Raw genomic sequence first — 19,073 nt, forward strand, 5'->3', positions numbered from 1 at the left:
AACGCGTTCCAGTTTCCGCCTCTTCTGGTCACATGACCGCTGTCGGCTGCACACAGTAGCACGAGCCACAATAACATAGCCGCAGCGCTCAGTCCGCTATTCTTTTAGTTTTTTTTATCTTCGGCTGCGCTGCGTTTTTAGCAATAATGAAGCTTGAGTGTTTCGTGTCCCTTTTCTGCCTCGGGGTTGGAGCAATGGCGGGTAAATACTCCCGAGAAGTGAACGAGCACAAGCCGAGCAGCAGCGATGGGAAGACGGTGGAATTCAGGATAGCTAAGCTCAACCAGGTGTGGGAGAAGGCTCAGAGGGTATGTACGAATAAAACATCCAAATAATACGACACAACATACACACATGTTAGCACAAAGACCCGACATTGACTCTAGCTGAGCTCATAAGATTCCCTACTATGAAACGCTAATCTCACTCGTGACCTGACCTGGTGCGATGAGGTTTACGAGGGCAGAAAGAACCTGCGCTGATGTATTTCACAATCTATGAGGTCACGTGAAGGGTGAACTGCATCGAAGAGTAAAGAATAACATGACGGGTTCCCAGTGCGTTTAACATTGTGTCTTGTGTTTTTGCAGATGCAGTTGCCCCCAGTGAAACAGGCTGAGCTGCACAGTGACCTGAAGATCCAGGAGAAAGATGAGCTGCAGTGGAAGAAGCTGAAGGTGGAGGGAATGGACGAAAATGGAGAGAAGGAGGCACAGATCAGACGCAACTTTAACGGTGAGTCTTGTATCACAGTAAAACGCTAAGGGGTCTGTATATCAACCATACAGATGATATTTATTTATTTGTTTATTTGGTCGGGACAGTGTTAATGAACATACATGGGACTCGTGCATGTAAACACGCCACGCCGGATCGTTAGTCTCGCCAACCAGACTCTTTACAGAAGAGGGTCTGGCAACACTCCATTGCGCGCTTTCAAAGGAAGTGACGCAGCGATGTGGAGCCTACCGACCAATCAGAGCAGCTCCCTGAACGGGCGTCACGTTGTTGCGCCTTTGTTTTGTAGTTTTTCAACACAAGGAACCACTTCACGTAATGCTCCGGTATGCTTGTATTCTTAAGTGTTTCTGACATAAACGACAGAAGTCATTTCCTGAACTCCGTGTGGCAGGAGCGCCATTGTTAATGTCCGAATGACGACGACTTTCTTGTCGCTGTTTCTGTCGTCACATCCGCTCTGTTCTCATTGGCTGCTGCGCTTCGGTTGTCCCACATTAGTCCCGCCTCAAGCAGTAGCTTTTCTACGACAGGGTCGCCAGACTAGTCTCCTGAACATCGGAGATTAGTCTGGATGCCAGGCTACCGGATTGTAGCTTTGGGTTAATTTCCATCCGTTGTCCCACATTCGCACTCTCAAACACACTCTCATTCATCCTGGTCCACATGTTTTTAGTGGTAGGGCAAACTCCACCCGGGGATCAAACTCGGGACCCTCTTGCTCTGAAGGACAAGCACTAAAGGGCGAGAGACGAGTTGGAGACTCGAGTTGCCGCTGGTCACGGAGATGTCTCTGAGACGAACATGTTCAATTTCAGTGGACAATGACATGTGTGCTCGGTCTCAAGCAGTTGTGTCGGGAATACTATTTGTTGTCCTCAACCCGTGAGACGTTTCTGTGACGTCCCTGAGACCTGTCGGATACGAAGGAGATCTCAAAGAGGCTCCATACAACTCTACCCAACCGCGCACGCCATGATCTACGTGCAAGTATCGACTCTACCCTGCACACACTTCTGTTTCCACCACACACACACACGCATTGGTTGTGGGCCGCGCCCCCACAGAGGAGCACTCTGTACAGATCGTCATGAAAAGTTTTTAGAGCCGCGATGAGAACAAATGTGGACAAATGCTGCCTTCTAGTGGGAGTTATAGAATCATTCAGAGGAGCCGAGCTGTATTAAAACCAAAAAGAAAACACTTAATACAACTATGAAGGTAAGCTACATGCAAATGTTATGCAAACATCAGCTAAAGCTGCGCTAACAGTGGCTAAATGCTAATATCTGCAAAATCCCCTCATAGCACAGTCGTATGATGTAAAATATTAAATCCGTATGACCTGTGTGTCAATAATGAGGACTGTCCACTCTCTCGCTGCCAATCAGAGTCCAGAGTCTGTTCACGTCACATCAGACACGGGTCAGCGCTTTGGCCACAGCCAGAGGTCTGTCCCAAAACCTATACCTGGTCAGACCGGTTTGGCCCTAGCCTTTGTTATGGAAATGATCGACAAAGCGATTGAAAGAGCCATTTGGCTTATTCACATTATTCCACCCCGCCCACTTTTGCCACTTTTTGCTTTGTCTCGGCACCTCCGTTGTACAGACACTTCCGGTCGAGCGCGAAGCCCGTTCATTTAAACGGAGAACGTTTCGGAGAATGTTTAGTCGATTGATTTGTGTAAAATGTCCAATGTTCATTTGCACCAACATGTCAACACTGCAGCGTTTCTCTGCACGGCCTGAAAACGGCTTTGTTTTCATGTAGTGACTGGTTTTATGTGGACGTCTCCAGTCCCATGTTAACACATAGGAGAAAAGGGGCGGGCACAATTCATGGCGGCGCCCACGCGAGCCTAGGGAATAAGGTGAATACGCGCCTGTATGTGGAAAACCACCTAAAGAGGCTCCATAGGACTCTTTGGTATCTCCCGGGTATCCGACAGATCTCGGGGACATTGCAAGGACGCGACAGAAATGTCTCAACAAATAATGTTCGCAACATTGACACAGCTGCTTGAGACCGCGGAGACCTCTCAGAGACTCCGCTGAAATCAAACCTGTTTGTTCTCACCGAGACTACCTGGAGACTCGCCTTATCTCCTGGAAACATCTCGGAGACATCCCTGTGGCAACTCGAGTCTCCAACAAGTCTCCAGGCCGGTGAGATACGCCCTTTGTATGTGCACAATCAGTCCGAGTAGCGGAGACTGTCAGTCGCAGGAGTCTCCTAAACTCTCCTCCTGTGAGATAGGCATTTACTGCTGTGGGTTTCCATTATTTCATTAAGTGATATCTTTGAATGTTGTTAATCCATTCTGTCTGTGTCAGCGTAACCAATTCTCTATAAGTGAATTAAAGTTAAAGTCTAAAGTTAAAGGTGTAGGGGTATAACGCAGACACTCTTCAGTTGTACTTCGTAGTACTTATAAGAACCACTGGTATTTAAATCTGCTCCACAAGCATCTCTTTACGTTTACCGAACCGAGAAGTCCTTCAGTCAGCAGGCCAGGGTTAATGAGTGACACAGATGACTTATTATAGTTTAAACGGCGCTGAGTCAGGTCCATAAAGAAAAGTTTAGTCCTGCAGTTAAGAAATCCAACAAGGCAATGAAGTTTTTCTTTGATAAATTAGTTAACATTTAAATATGACTTCCTCGAGACCTCTGTGGAAAACCATGGCTGTAGTTCTTGTTTTGTGGGAAAGGGTGACTTTGGGATTAATGGTTTGGTGTTGATTCTTTCGAGCTGCTCAGGCGGTGATTCCATTAGGTTTGTTTTGTGGGTTTTTGCTGCGCAGTGATCCTCGCCAAGTACGGTATGGACGGGAAGCGGGACACTCGGACCATGGAGAGCAACTCCCTGAAGGACCACGACGCCAACGAGGGCGACGGATTCGACGACCCCAGGCTCGACAAACTCTGGAATAAGGTGCGTGTTGTTTTGTAGTGAAGTGTCTTACAGGTGAAGGTGAGGGACGGTAGGTCGGCGTCGGAGGAACGTGGGGAGGGAGATGGCGTGTGGTGGTGATGTAGGTCAGTGAGATATGGAGGGGCCATGGAGGGCTGTGAAAGGGATGAGGAGGACCTTGAACTGAATGCGTTGAAAGCAGGGGGAGCCTGTGGAGGTTCTGAAGGACAGGGCTGATGTGCTCAGGGGAGCGAGTGTGGATTTTTTCTTGTTATTTCGTGTAAAAGGCGAGTTTAGACGGAGCTTTTGTGTTTGTGATCTGTCATTGAACAAACCCGAGAGAAAACAAGATGCTCGCGCCGATCCTTGAGCTATTTTGAGGCAGTTTTTGAGACCTGCACACAAACTTATTTCCTTATTGTTATCATTCCGCCCCTTAAGATTGTTGCTTTTACTTATCGTCCATAAGATACCTCGTTTTTCTGTTTGCACATTTCCTGTCTGTTTTGCACAACCTGAGTGATCTTATTGAATGCCGAACGTAACGAGTGAATTTCTCCGTTGTGAGATCAATAAAGGATTATCTTATCGTATCTGAGAGCAGCTGGATATGTTTTTGGTGAAACCTTATGGGATGCGATGGTGACTTTATTAAAATCCTGGAGGGTCACAACATTTGTCGCTCGCCCTGTTTCCAAAAATAGTCACAAGACGTTTGAAAAGTGGCTAAATCTGTGTCAAAGTTGACGACACTTTGACCTGGTTTCCCTCTCGGCCTTCGCTCCGGGTTGTTTTATTCGTGCATGTGAGTTTCATTTACACCGGTGTGAGACAAATTCTGATCCTGGGGAATATTTCTACCCAACTCTACTTCATATTTATAGAGACAAGAAGCAAGTTAGTCATTTTATACTCACTACTGCCACCTCAGGTCTTATGCGTAACTTCAGCTTCTATATTAAGCTTGTGCATGACGGCACTTCGGACCCGAATTAACACCTTTTTGAGTGACAGGATTTTGGAGGCAGTTGTGGTGAACAGGTCTGAGCTCATTCTACACATTAGGACATGGCTGGAACATGTAAGGGGAGGAAAATACGTAGTTTTAACATTTTTAAACTCTGTAGAGTCCCTTTTAAGAATAGAATAAATACAGTTCATCAATGTTTCTGCTCAAAGGAACAATGCCAATATACATGGGGGGGAGCTGTGATCAAACTGCAAACCTTTCTTTTTCTGAAGCACAATGTCAAGGTAAAGACTAGGGCTGGGAACCGTTAAATGTTGCCTGTCTGGTATCGGAAAAAATGTTGTACTGGTATCAAAAAAATAAAAGTATTGAAAGCCGGTAGCGAAAGAAAATCATATAGCTTTAGTTCCAGAGACAGCATTACAGGAAGTATGTAGTTGGAGGTAGTTTCATATTTTTCCCAATTTTTATTTATTTTTTTCCAATTTCTCTTCCATTTTTTTTGCTTAAAGAGTAACTAAACACCAAATCCCCTTTTTTTTGCTGATAAACGGTCTGCATGGTTGTTGAATAGAGTTAGCTACATGTCCCAGTCAATATTTTGACATTTGGTGCAAACTTGTTCAAAATCTCACTTTTGTGTCTAAAACCGCAGGGTTAGCGCCTCTACTGGTTTCACGCAGCAACTACATTTGAGTTTTTGCGGTTGGAGGAGAGTGTGTCCACGGCGTCCACAAAACGTCATCAGTTCTGCCCGTGGTTCTGCCTCTGTGCCTTTGTGGCCCCGCCCACACACGCCTCCGCCTCCATCACGTAGCAACCAGGACACGTGTTGCGCAGTCAAACCAGTAGATGGCGCCCCTGCGATGCTCACACTTCAGCTGAGGTGGTGTAGAGTAATAAATCCCTTAGAAAAGCTACAGTGCGATGCTCTCTCTCTGCGAGTAGTCTACCGGCAGCTATCTTTTTTTTCTTCTTCCGTAGGATAGTTGCTACATCAAGCAATGAGAGTGTACCAACTATCCTAGGAAAAAATGAACCTTGCGTACAGTGGTGACACCGGTAACAGCAGTCCTGTCAGTCCTGTCAGATCGAGGGGCTTGGTCTGAGACTGTCAACAGAGCAGACCCCGCCCACACACTCACCCCCCTCGTCTCCCCCAAAGCCTCCAGGACCACCCCTTTCTCAGCAATTTTTGACTTTAGTTTGTGGGTGGGGAAAGGCTCTACCACGCCCGTTTAGTTACTCTTTAATGTTTACCCTATTTAAGTCTTATTTTTGTTCCAATTTTTCGCTCATTTTTGCTTTTTTTTTAACTAATATTTTCCCCCCATATTCACATTTTTTCTCCCCAAATTAAGTCCCAATTTTTGTCCAATTTTCTCCCAATTTGTATCACATTTTTTCCCAAAATATTCACCTTTTCTCACACTGACACAGGAGATGACCCCGACATTGTAAATTTGCAGATCTACCACACATTATTGTCCTGTTTTCTGGTTCTAGACGACAACATTTTAGTATAGATACCAAAAAAAAATTATTCAGGTATCGGTACCGAAAACCAAGTATCGTTATACTCACTACTGCCACCTCAGTTCATACGTGTAACTGCAGCTTCTATATTAAGCTTGTGCATGACGGCAATTCGGACCGGAAGTAACAACTTTTTGAGCGACAGTGCAGGATTTTAGAGGCAGCTGTGGTGCTGGAACATGTAGGGGGAGGAAAATACATCATTTTAGCATTTTTAAACTCTGTATAACGCCTTTAACTAACCATCTAATCCTTGTGTCTCCTCAGGCCCAGAGCTCGGGGAAGTTTTCCAGTGACGAGCTGCTGAGTCTGAAGAGAGAGTTCCAGCATCACAAAGACAAGATCCACGAATACAACATCCTGATCGACACAGTGAGCCGCACCGAGGGTGAGAGTGTTTTTAGACATTTCATTACAGACCTGCTCTCACTGTTTTCGTCGCCCCCAGACCCTTCGTGCTCCCTCGTGAAACTCCCGGCGCTGTCACTCACACACCGAGGACAGTTTCTAAATTGACGCTGAGAAATATGGCGTTTAAAGGGATGTTTCAGGATTTTTGACATAGGGCCTCATTTCCTATAGTTACCCAGAGTGTTGCTGCCTTCATGCAGTTCTTATATTTGAAGAGTTTCGTGGCGCTAGGCTAGTGCAAGGCTAACACATTTCTATGGTATCAGCTAGCCTGCGTTAAAAACAGTCTGACCCGCTCCACAGAGCACCTGAGGCAAATCACTTATAACGCCAGACTAACCATATAAATGTCTGTGTCGATTAGAATAATTTTTGGAATATAACTGACCTTGCATCACGTGAACGACCGCATTTTGAGGGACTATTTTCTAGCAGATCCCTCCGCCGCTGCGTAGCTTATACAACCACAAAGCTGAAGCTGCTCAAATAAAGGTTTTTTTTAAATGCAAAATGGCTAGAATTATTCTATTCTCTAAAACAGAACAATAATGTGTGGAAGATCTGCAAATGGAAGACCGGGTTCATCTCCAGTGTCAAGAAATGTGTCAAAAATGGCGGAAAAAAATTGTGATAAATTGTGGGGAAAATAAGGAAATATTGTGTAAAAAATGGGGAGAAAATGGGGCCAAAATACGTAGAACATTGGAAATAAATTGGGTTAAAAAATGGGTGAAAATGTAAAAAATGCAAGGAAATAGGGAAAATATATTTTTTTGAAAAATGAGCAAAAATTTGAAAAAGAAAAAAAAAAATGTGAGAAAAAAAAGCTGGTCGAAAATTGGGAATTTGTCTCGCGTACCGGTTGAGTCGTTAATGTATACTCCAAGTGGCAATAACTCTAAAGTGTTGTCACCACCTTGCCTCCAGAGTATATGAATGAGTGTAAATGGGTGAATGGTTTCCAATTCCAATTCCAAAACAACGAATCCATTAATCGACAACTAATCGATTATTGAAATAATTGTCAACTCTTTTAGTAATCGATTAATCGTTTTCTAGTAAACACAGACTTAAAAAGAGCATAAATTACGTGAACATTTTTTTTTATTTTTGATGGAAACCTACATTGTTTTTCAAGTTGGGGTGTTTAGTGTTTTGTACATTGAAAATATCTGTCTGTGTCTCATCCGATCATAAAGCAGAATTGGCACTAAGAGCCTCCAAAAACACAAAAATGTCATGCACCATTCACAGCCAAGCGATTAATCGAGTAATCGTAAAAATAATTGGTAGATTAATCGATTACCAAAATAATCGTTAGTTGCAGCCCTATTTCCAATGGAAGTAGAAAAGCTCTATAAGCAAAGGGCTTATCTCACCGGCCTGGAGACTAGTTAGCCTTGCACTAGCCTAGCGCCACGTAACTCTTCAAATATAGGAACTGCATGAATAACAAAATATCTCCAGCAGAAATCAGCAACACTCTGGATAACGAGGAAATTAGGCCCTATGTCAAAAATCCTGAAACATCCCTTTAAGGCCTTTCTCCTATCAGCCATTTCGTCTGTCTCTCAGAAGTTGGCCGTTTTCGGAGCGTGTCAGAGGTGGCGAAATCCGACAGCTCGCTCTGCCTAATGCCTGTTCTCCGCGGTGAGAGTGGCAGGTCTTGTCACACCACATCGAGCTGCGAATTCGTGGTCACACCGACAGACACGACAGCAAGAGACGCGAGGCAGATGTTTGATGCCACAACCTCTCCGTCGTGTGATGTGCTTTTTCTTCTGTAGTTTTCTGGTTGTCTGGTGGATTTTAGATTTCAGCCAGTCGCGTGTCGCCTTGAGGGGCCAGACTCCCGCGCACCTCTCCGTCTTCATTCCTCCTTTCGGCGCTCGGTCTTTGATCCAAATGTCAGCTGGTCTTTGATCCGTCGTGACTATGTCCGACTGGCTTTTACCCGGCGGCCCCCTTCTCACCTTTCCATGTGTCAAGTTAAATCACTGTGTCTGTTTTGCTGCGTTATCACATAAACAGCAACACTACAGAAACCTGTGATACAAGTCTGACATGGATGCGGTCGCTGCAGTATTTTCGTGCACTGGGGTGAAGTATAATATCAAAGGTACTACTATTGGTAAGGCAGGGTACCGTTATATTTGTTTTGATACAGGACTTTGACGATACTTTATTTTCGATACAGATACCCGAGTGATATTTGTCATCAAAACAGAATAATAATGTGTGGAAGATCTACCAATGTACAATATCGGGTTCATCTCCAGTGTCAAGAAATGTGTCAGAAATGGCAAGAAAAATGGGGGGGAAATAAGGAAATATTGTGTAAAGAAAATTGGGCCAAAATAGGTAAAACATCGGGAATAAATTGTGTAAAAAATGGGGGATTTTTTTTTTTTTTAATGGTGGGAAATAGGGAAAATATATAGAAAAAAAGGCTAAAAAAAAAAAAAACATAAAAATGGGGGGGGGATATTTGGAAAAAACAATGTCGCTTCCTGTTAAGCTGTCCCTGGACCTACAGCATCAAAACCTGGATCTAAAGATATGCATTTATTTTTTTTGGTTCCTACTTTCGATGCAGGTAGTATCTAGACTTCCTCTTTTCATACCATTGATTTCCTCCCTACTCTTCTGGTTGGGAAACACTGATATAGTGTTGGAGACTTGAAAAAAATGTCTCTGCATGGTCTCCGTGAGGTCTACACCGTCTCAAGCAGTTGTGTCACAAATACTTTTTGTTGTCCTGAACCTGTGAGACGTTTCTGTGGCGTCCCTGCAATGTCTCCGAGACCTGCTGGAAACCAGGGAGATCTTGAAGAGACTCCACACGACTCTTTGGTCTCAGAGGCATTGCAGGGACATCAAACGTCTCACAGATTGTGTTCACAGCTTCTTGAGACCGCGGAGATCATGCTGAGACTCAGCTGAAAACGAACCTCGCCTCAGAGACATCTCCATGACCAGCGGCGACTCGAGTCTCCAACTAGCCTCCAGGCCCACACACGCACTATCAGTCCGAGCTGAGGAGACGTTGCGGAGACCCCAAGTCACGGCCATAGACATAATATTAAAAGACATTGCCATATTAACTATTGAGGGGAAATGATGGCGGATTTACAGACTCCTCCTCCCCTGCTGTGACGGAGCATGTTCCTAAAAAAGGCATAAGGGCGGGATCTTCACTGTAGACTCCGCCCACGTGGGGGTGCATAGTTTGGTCATAGCCACGCCCGCGCTATTAGCTCTAATGCTAACGGCCTGTCAATCAAACATATTCTAGGTGTGGCAAGTTCCCAAAAATTAGAAACCAGGCTGTACAGTTGCTTAAAACGTGTGGAAAGTGCAACGCTAGCTAATAGAAAACTTAGCTTATTTTGCCGCCCACTTATGGAGGTGCTGCAGCCATGGCGGACAATGTGGTGTTAAAGCAGAGTGACCAGTGTTTATTGGTCACGGCAGTTTCCGCAGCTCCTCTGGTGAGGCACCAAACCCAATTTTACCAAATGTACTTCCATGTTTTCAAGTGAAATGGTTAAATCTCATTCTTTCTTTAGTGATTCAGTAAGAATTAAAGCAGTAAATTCAAAATGATATCACATCCAAGTCTTGTACAAATCCTGTACTTCTGACTTTTCTTTTCATTTCCTTTTAAATTATGCTCTCTGTCTGAACTCTTTCTTATGTGACACTGATCTCATGCAATCCCTCTAACCTGCTCTGCCCTCGCACGAACTCAGCCTTCTCTTCTTTGTGTGTGCGTCTCCTCAGAGGTTCACAAAAACGTGATCTCTCCGCTCGAGGGCGACGCCAAAGAGCACGTGCTGCACCAGAAGCACACGGAGCTGAAGCTGAAGATGAGGGACCTGAACCAGGGCTTTGAGCGGCTCCGGAAGATCAGTCACGAGGGCTTCACAGAGGACAGCGGTGAGGATTCATCTTCTCCACCTTTATGAGTGTGTGAGTGGCTCAGAGACGAGTGTGGACTGAGTGAATGATGACAACACTTTCAGCAGGAAATGGAGGAGGGGAATGTGTCAAGTGTAATATCGCGGCTGACAGACACACTTGATACCAGGCTTGCCACAAAACGGATCTAATTATTAATTATTGTGTAACATACCTTTTTAAATGTGTTTAGCTCAAGTATTTATATAGAGAGACTTTTTGAAGGCCTGTGATCGCCTGTAGTTTGAGCTTTAGAGATATATATATATTTATAAGAAGATGTTCTTTTATGGGGCTAAACCAAAAGAATTAAATGATCTATAGCAGGGACGGTAGCGCAGCTAGAAGGTCCCGGGTTCGATTCCCACCTGGACGTGGCCTTTCTGTCTGGAGTTTGCATGTTCTCCCCGTGTCTGCATAGGTTTCCTCTGGGTACTCTGGTTTCCCCTACCACTATGGATGGATGGATGGATGGATGGATGGGTGGGTGGGTGGGTGGATGGATGGATGGATGGATGGATGGGTGGATGGATGGATGGATGGATGGATGGATGGATGGATGGGTGGATGGATGGGTGGATGGATGGATGGATGGATGGATACTTCATTGTCAGATGCGAGGATCTGAAATTTGTTTTTCAGTTCAGCAGCCCCGTATCAACACAAAATACAGACAAGACATACAAATGTAAGACAATTCACAAAGACATTACAAACAATTGTCCACTCGCCATAACACACTTTGATTTTATGACTTAAGCTCCTCATTTAGTTTCAGGATGGACCGATGAACAAAAGAGTTCCTCAGTCTGATCGTATTAAAGTGTGGCACACGGTACCACAGCACATGTTCTACAATAGGTGAATCCTCCAGTCAGCTGATTCTGACCATCAGCCTGGCTCCACATCTGGAGATGGCTCTGCCGTCGCCCACTGCTCCTTACGGGGCCACCCCAGGCGTCGAACGATGAGTCAAATGCAGAGGACAAATGCCCCTAGGGGGAACATAAAGTAAACGACCTTAACTCAAACTCTGGTCCCCCCGGTGGCGCCTCTGTGCTGTGAATTTTATTGCCATAGCCGTTAGCAGAGCTTGCTGCATGAGTAGGGGAAAGCTGCAGACCCGGAGCCGAGACAGAAATGCCGTGAAGCGAATCCACCGTGATAGTGCGCCCTCTCCTGGTAAAGACGGATACACGACGGTATAAGTTCTTGGGAAGATTGATTTGATCAACTCAACGAACGTGAGACTTTAACCGAGTTATTTCATTTTTTGATTTCTTATGAACCAATTTTTAAAAAATCGTAGATGCTTCTGTTGTTTGATAAAGAGAAGATGACACATTCATTTTCTGCTTAAGATAGCTAGTTGTAAATGAGTAAAAACAATAAATAATCCCAATTACATGATACCCAAAAATGCATTTGCAGGCTGTAAAGTAAATATAGGCTATAATTTAGTCATAATTTTGTAGCCTATTACGGGTACTTTTTACTTTTTGTGGCAAATTCTTTGAAAGAATCTTTGCCAGGACACTCGAGGAACGAGTTTTATCCTGGATAAATAAAGGACAACTATTTTTTTTTGTTTTTTAAGTAAAGGCACCATTATTAATGGCACATTGCTGCATGTAGGGCCTATATGTCATTCCAGACTAGTTTTGACCGTAGTATTATTATTACCATTATTAGCCCAGAATTACAATATTTGATTGTTACACATTGTTGACATCAGTGTTGATCTTTTGTTTTAGTGAAGTTGACAGAAAGATGCTGCTGAATTTAGAAAACAGGGAAGACCCTGACGGTACAAATGTTGTTTTTTACTTTGTTATTGCATCTGCAAGTTATTATTAACCCAATTTCTCTCCTTTCTTTACTGATTACAGCAATGGCCGTTACCACAATAAAAATGTGATTTTGTTTGCTCTGTCCTACAAAATACAATGAAAGGAGTAAAACATACAGTTTTAATTTCATAAAATAACCCAAATAATAGTACGTGTAGCCTAAACTAAGTTACATGTCAACACTTTCTAAATTACACTAAATAATCCCAACGATACAACTGTAAAACATAAGCTAAATACCGTTGTATATCTGTCTTTACCAGCAGAGGGCGCACTATCACGGTGGATTTGCTTTTCACGGTAGATTTGTCTCGGCTCCGGGTCTGCAGCTTTCTATTATTGTGCTGCATTCCCAGAGGTGCAGTTGCAGATTTGGCCTGTAGGGGGCAGGGTATAAAGAGGCGCACCGTTTGCTGCAATGAATGTATTTATTTATTTTTTTCATTCAATGTAATTTTAAATTTTTATTGCACTGTCCATCATAGACAGAACCGCCCATGTCCAAAAGCTCCTCAATGCTTGTTCTTTATTCATTTATCTCTTTCTATTTAACAATAGTATTGAGAGTTACTTATTACTACTGTGTGTTTATAGTAACTTATCCAGTAGCTACAGCATTTTGATTGTTTTACTGCAGCTCAATTTCGCTCAATGCTGTTTCTCTTTTTTTGGATTTTCTGAGGACTTTTTAGTCGCCGGGTTAGTTCTTCAGATGAACAAGCCCCTGAGCATAAAACAGCGCAAGAATCGCCAGAAATGTTAGCAGCAGCTAGTTAGCATCATTAGCATGTATCTTGTAAACACTGCAGACTTCACGCTGCAGCACTAACCACATTTAGCTCTGGTTAAATCCAGCACAGACTCTGATTTAGGGCGTGTCGTCTGTAATAAAGTCAGCTCGATGTGGAATATTGTATTTACACTAAGGAATTCTCCAGTTTGTTGCTGTTTTATCTCCGCTGCGTCGGCCACACGACAAGTGGAATCGGTTTCTGGTATTGGGACCTCCTAAATGAGTACAAGCGTGCGGTATCGATGCTTCCCTAGTTAATACTGAGTGATGATGTGATTTCATACAAGGATAGAATGAAACTGAATAATAGTGGTGGCATTAGAAGTGCAAGTGATGAGAAAACAAAGTCCTCGGTTCAAATAATGCACTCATTTTTTCACAATATTATCTTGCCAACACGTTCTCCTGGCACTCGTACAACTTGCTCTAGTGCTTTTGAGTCTGACACTGCATTTATTGACTTCCACTCCTCAGCTTTCAACGCGAGCGAGGCATCAAAATCAATAAACAACGCCCAGGTGGATGTGGAAGAGGGTGGTTATCATGATTCACTTTTGTACTTTTGCTCACTTGATTAACATAAAACTCAATTCATTATTTGAATATCAATACCCGAGTCAGTGTTGCAGCTCAATCTTCCTGGAAGTGCTTGATCGGTTTGTTTTCCCCAAAGTGTCTGTGATCCATTACATGTAAGTCGACAGTGTGTCCAGAAGGTCATAGAGGAATAAATATGAAATCCATAATAGCAATAGCACTTAAAGCGTATTGATAAGATATGGAGAATGTTGAGTTACTCCTCCACATTTTTTTTCTAACCCAGACTTTTTCTCCCGTCTCCGCTCCCTCTCCTCTTGTTCTGCAGAGTTTCGAGAGCCGCGTGTGATCGAGCTGTGGGAGGCTGCGAAGAGAGCCAACCTCACCCAGGACGAGCTCGACTCTCTCAAGGTAACACCTCCTCCTCTGCTCGGCTCAGACATTCTCACAACGGCGCTCTCAAGTTCTTCTGTTTACGGGAAAAATGCAGGTCTGGTGAAGTTTATGCTGCAGTTATTTATTTAGAAATGAGGTTTAAGAACAATAAATGTGCTCGTGTTCGCTGTGGCATTGTTTTTAATGAGCTTCTGCAGGGTCAAAAGATCCAGTGTTGCATCAGTTTTTCTTGTGTTGATGATGGGAGGGCAACAGTTCTTCCATATTGTGATATGTTCTTACCTGAGCTTAGACGAGTTGATGTGTGCCTGTCTGGTCTTTGCGCCTGTGGAAGAGCTTGGTCGCTTCTAACTTCACCCCCGTTTGGAGCCATAGGAATACATTGGGAGAGGCCAAATCCTAGCAACATCTTTAGTCGTTTTGCGTGACTGAGCGCACACACAAAGACCAGACAGTTACGCATCAACTCGTCTAAGCTCAGGTAAGAACATATCTGTAAATGTAAAAATGGTGGCCTGTTCCTTTAAATGTATAGTAAGCATATGTTGCTGCTCATCTTGGCCAGGTCTCTATCTAAGATCTCAATGGGACTAACCTGGTTAAAGCAGTACTAAGTAACTCTTGCCCCTAGAGGCCATGAGCGGCACTGCAGGTGTCGTAGCAAGTTACGATTTTTTAACGTATTAATTGTCTTGGAGAGTAAATACTACACTGACAGAAAAGGCGAAGGGACAGAGGGTTGCTGTCCATCCAATTACACAATAGAAATGATTTTTTTCACTCAAGCTTAGCCAAGCTTTAGACGTCACTGTCTAAAGTGACGTTAGTCCGCAGCTAGCTTTGCCCGTTAGCATGTTCGCTTCTTCTTCGTGATTCCATTCGTGTGTATTGCTTGCTCTGGACCGGTGGCAGTCAAGTTGCAAACATGGTTTTCTGGTCAGAGACACCAGGGGGAGATGAAAGACCCTCCAATCATCCCATAAACACTTGTATTACCCCCACAGGGACTACGGAAGGGATTTATTAAGGTAAACACGTTACTTAGTACGGCTTTAAAGAAAGGCTTAATAAATGAATTTTTTCGACATTTCTCTTATCAATCCGGTTTAGGGCGATATTACACAGGCACATGATTTTGACCCATGTAGTAGATGGCCATGACCCATAGAAGTTATTTAAATTTAGGTCAGAGAGTGTTTTATGTGATTATTCCACTATCAAAACATCTGAATGCAGCAAAATAGCCTTTCAGCTTTTCAACAACGTGTAGAGTGTAAACATAGAGCTGGGACTAGAATTAAATGTACAGTATTGGAGTAAACGCATTCAGTGGCTCATGTGAAAAATCCCTACATTAATGTGTTTGACTCCTTTAATTGATTACTGAATTTAAAGGTACTATACAGAGTTTAAAAATGAAGTATTTTCCTCCCCCTACATGTTCAGCCATGTCTAATGTGTAGAACGAGCTCAGACCTGTTCACCACAACTGCCTCTAAAATCCTACACTGTCAAAAAGATGTTAATTCGAGTCCGAAGTCCCGTCATGTACGAGCTTAATATAGAAGTTGTAGTTACACGTATGACCTGAGGTGGCAGTAGTGAGCATAAAAATGACCAACTTGCATCTAGTCTCTTAGTTTAGCATGTGTGCTTTATTAGACGGGACAATTGAGCCTGAAAGGGGAGTGAGTTTCATATAAGTGAGTGATAAATGCTTCAATTATTTCCTCATTTCTGTAAGGAAATAATAATAAATCTGTATTTATGCGGTGAAAGGTTGAAGGTGGGCCCCAAAGCTGCACTATAACCGCAGCTCGAGGCTAGTGCGACTGTGCGGCGTAACCTTTTTAATGTTCTTTTGACAAATTAACTTCGCTTGCACGGGGGAGCAAGTTGTGAAGCTTAGTTCATACCTGGTTTTCTAATTTATGCATTACCCATTTTAAAAAGAAGTATTGGCTTCTCTCAAGGTGCTCCTTTCACCCTTTGTCGCGTCCGTGGGGAATGTCTGCGAACAGCTCCATTTAGATTTCAATTTCTCCCCGATATGCTCCACGTTGATAGGATCAGGTATTGCATGGAAACATCCAGCCCCATTCATCGGGACATTTCTCATCTCGTCACTCAAAATCATGGCGGTAATTGAAGGAAAACAAACCTAATCCTTTTTTTGTGTGTGCTTTCTGGCCGTAAAAAGGAGGAGCTCCACCATTTTGAGACCAAAGTGGAGAAGCACAACCATTATCAGGAGCAGCTGGACTTGTCCCATCAGAAACTGCGACACGTGGAGAGTTTAGGGGACAAAGAGCACATCCAGAGGAACCAGGAAAAGTACAACACGCTCGCCGAGAAAACCAGGGAAATCGGATACAAGGTGAGGAATGAGCAAAGTAATAGTAGTAATTAGAGATGCACCGATCCAGCTTTTTGTGCTTCTATTACTGATACTGATGTTCCATATTAATTATATTCAACTAATGGAAAAACATTACACACGGAACACTGGACTTTTCTACACTAAATATCCTTGGGTATATGATAGGCCGGTGGTTCCCAAAGTGGGGGCCGCAGACGCACTACAGGGAGCCCCAAAGCTTGTCTACGAAACAGGTGCTTTATTGAAGAAGCAAAAATATATTTATCTGCTCAAATGTACTACTTAAAACCAATGTTTTGCTTAAAGTCCTGGTTAGCTGTTGCTTATTATGTAATTGTACCTGTAAAAATGATTGTTTTTTACAGGTAAGACAATTTCTGATCAAGAAGGGGCTGCGATGTCCCGAAGTTTGGGAATGGATATCAAAGGCTTTAGCTTGCATTAACAGAGTTCGGGAATGTGGTGCAGTAAGATGTCTAAACTAATGGAGATTTTAAAAGTTAAAATACTAGAGTTAATGTTCACATTAAAACACTCGGACACCACAGTGAGTTAACTGCTGAGTTACTGCTGGAAAATACATCTAACGGAATTATTTTTTCACCACTTTTATACTGTTTTTAGCTAATATTAGTCTGTGGGAAAATGTATGCGAACAGCTGCAAAGATGACGGATCTCCATGGTAACTCTGGATTTTCCCGAACTCTATAAACAGCTTACTTCAGCCTAAACCCTTGTGGTCCCTAATGTTTAAATAAACTAATCTGATCGTTACAACTTGTGCATAATAAATGTGTTTGATCAGTTATTCTTTAAAAGCATTTCATAAACTAAAATACAAACACTCGGCCCTCCAACAGTGGCTGTTTTATTTTATTAGGTGATCCAAACATAGGTTCTGTCCCAGCTTTGATTAGTTGACATTAGCATTATGCCGCTATTATTAGCATACTTTGTATTTTGTGCAGCAGTTAAAAGTAACTCAGCAATTGGATTCTTCAGGTTCTAAGATTGAAAATGACATACAGTGTGCCCATATTCACTTACATTTAGTTGGTGAAAGTTGTGTTTTTAAAAAGGTGAGAGCCAAAACAGGTGTTCAGTATCAAATATTTGTAGCCGATATTCGACACCAGTATCGGGTCGGTGCATTCCCTCGTAGTAATATCTTTACACTCTCCAGATCTTGAATCGAAACACAATCTTTTACTTCTATCTTAGTGAGTACACTCATAAACATAATGTAGGGTTAGACCCTAACCCTAACCGTAATCCTAATCCTAACCCTAATCTTAACCCAATTCCAACCCTAACCCTAAAACCACATCTTGACCTTCAAACAGTCCTTCAAATAAGTAAGGACCACCCAAAATGTCCTCACTTTACAACAATGTCCTCACTCTGTTGGTTAAAAACTCAAACTGGTCCTCACAATGTCAAAAGTACAAGAACACACACACAATCTTGTACTGCTATGTTAGTGAGGGCACTCATATACATAATGTGTTACCCAGACCCTCACCCTGAACCCTAAACCCCTAACCCTAAATGACCACCCAAAATGTCCTTATTTTACAACAATGTCCTCACTCTGTTGCTTAAAAACTCAAACTGGTCCTTGCAATGTTGTAAGTACAAGAAGACACACACACACACACACAGGATTTTGTACTTCTATCTTAGTGAGGACACTCATAGACATAATGTCTTACCCAGACCCTAAACCTAATCTAAACCCAATTCTAACCCTAACCCTAAAACCACATCTTGACCCTCAAACAGTCCTTCAAATAAGTGAGGACCACCCAAAATGTCCTCACTTTCCAAATATGTCCTCACTCTGTTGGTCTATAACTCGTTGATGTAAAAGTACGCACGCGAGCACACAAAAAAAGTTAAATTCTGACCACAATTTCTCTGTTCTCTTGTTTTTGGTTTCAGATGAAGAAACACATGCAGGACTTGAACAACAAAATCTCACAGCAAGGACTCCAACACAATGAACTTTGAGAGACTTTGTTGTGCCATGAAATCATTAATGATGATAATAATGATAAGGCAGGTTACTGAAGAACTTTCCCTAAATCCACACACGACCTGCAGCAGGCTCTCCATTCCCCCTTCACCTGCTGTAAACCACATTCAACCAATTTTACACTGAAATCGTACTTTTCTAGACTGATCTCCATTTAAGAAAGTGTTTTTTTTTATGAATAATATTTGTTGATTAAAGACTTCAAACATTTCACACTGTTTTTTTTTAATGGCGGTGCATATTGTGTATTTTGTAGTTTTTCTATAACAGATACAGAATACTTGGTTGTCCCGGAGAATGAAGATGTAACAATTGTGCGTTGAAAGCGTGTGGGAGGTCGGTGACGCTGCGTCGGTGGTGAGCGACACTTCAGGTCTCAAATAACCGCTTTTTATGGATTATTACTGACACGTTAACACTGGTGCCTGTCCCGTCTGACGAATGCAGACGACTGACTCAGGCTGGAGACGGACCATTAGAGAAGAGGCTAACAAATGAGACACAAGTGAGACAAACAAACCTCTACAGCAGGAGGATTTTATTGTTACG

The 19,073-nt window shown here is 42.9% G+C and overlaps 1 protein-coding gene across 1 annotated transcript; it reads left to right on the top strand.

Moving 5' to 3' along the window:
* Nucleotides 1-40: 40 nt before the first annotated feature.
* lrpap1 (low density lipoprotein receptor-related protein associated protein 1) lies at nt 41-18,672 on the top strand. Its single transcript, XM_079553474.1, has 8 exons — nt 41-308; nt 591-735; nt 3,546-3,676; nt 6,429-6,549; nt 10,356-10,511; nt 14,041-14,123; nt 16,309-16,485; nt 18,431-18,672. Exons 1-8 carry the CDS (start codon nt 147-149, stop codon nt 18,497-18,499), a joined length of 1,044 nt encoding a protein of 347 aa, XP_079409600.1. The 5' UTR covers nt 41-146; the 3' UTR covers nt 18,500-18,672.
* Nucleotides 18,673-19,073: the final 401 nt, after the last annotated feature.

This window comes from Gobius niger (genome assembly GCF_951799975.1).
Source record: "Gobius niger genome assembly, chromosome: 3".
Taxonomy (NCBI): domain Eukaryota; kingdom Metazoa; phylum Chordata; class Actinopteri; order Gobiiformes; family Gobiidae; genus Gobius; species Gobius niger.

What these genes read in the sequence shown, in the direction of transcription:
- lrpap1 (XM_079553474.1), top strand. Translation starts at nt 147, where the DNA reads ATGAAGCTTGAGTGTTTCGTGTCCCTTTTCTGCCTCGGGGTTGGAGCA. An exon ending in GGGCTTCACAGAGGACAGCG is followed by an intron (nt 10,512 to 14,040) that starts GTGAGGATTCAT and finishes CTTGTTCTGCAG; the next exon opens with AGTTTCGAGAGCCGCGTGTG. An exon ending in CCAGGGAAATCGGATACAAG is followed by an intron (nt 16,486 to 18,430) that starts GTGAGGAATGAG and finishes TTTTGGTTTCAG; the next exon opens with ATGAAGAAACACATGCAGGA.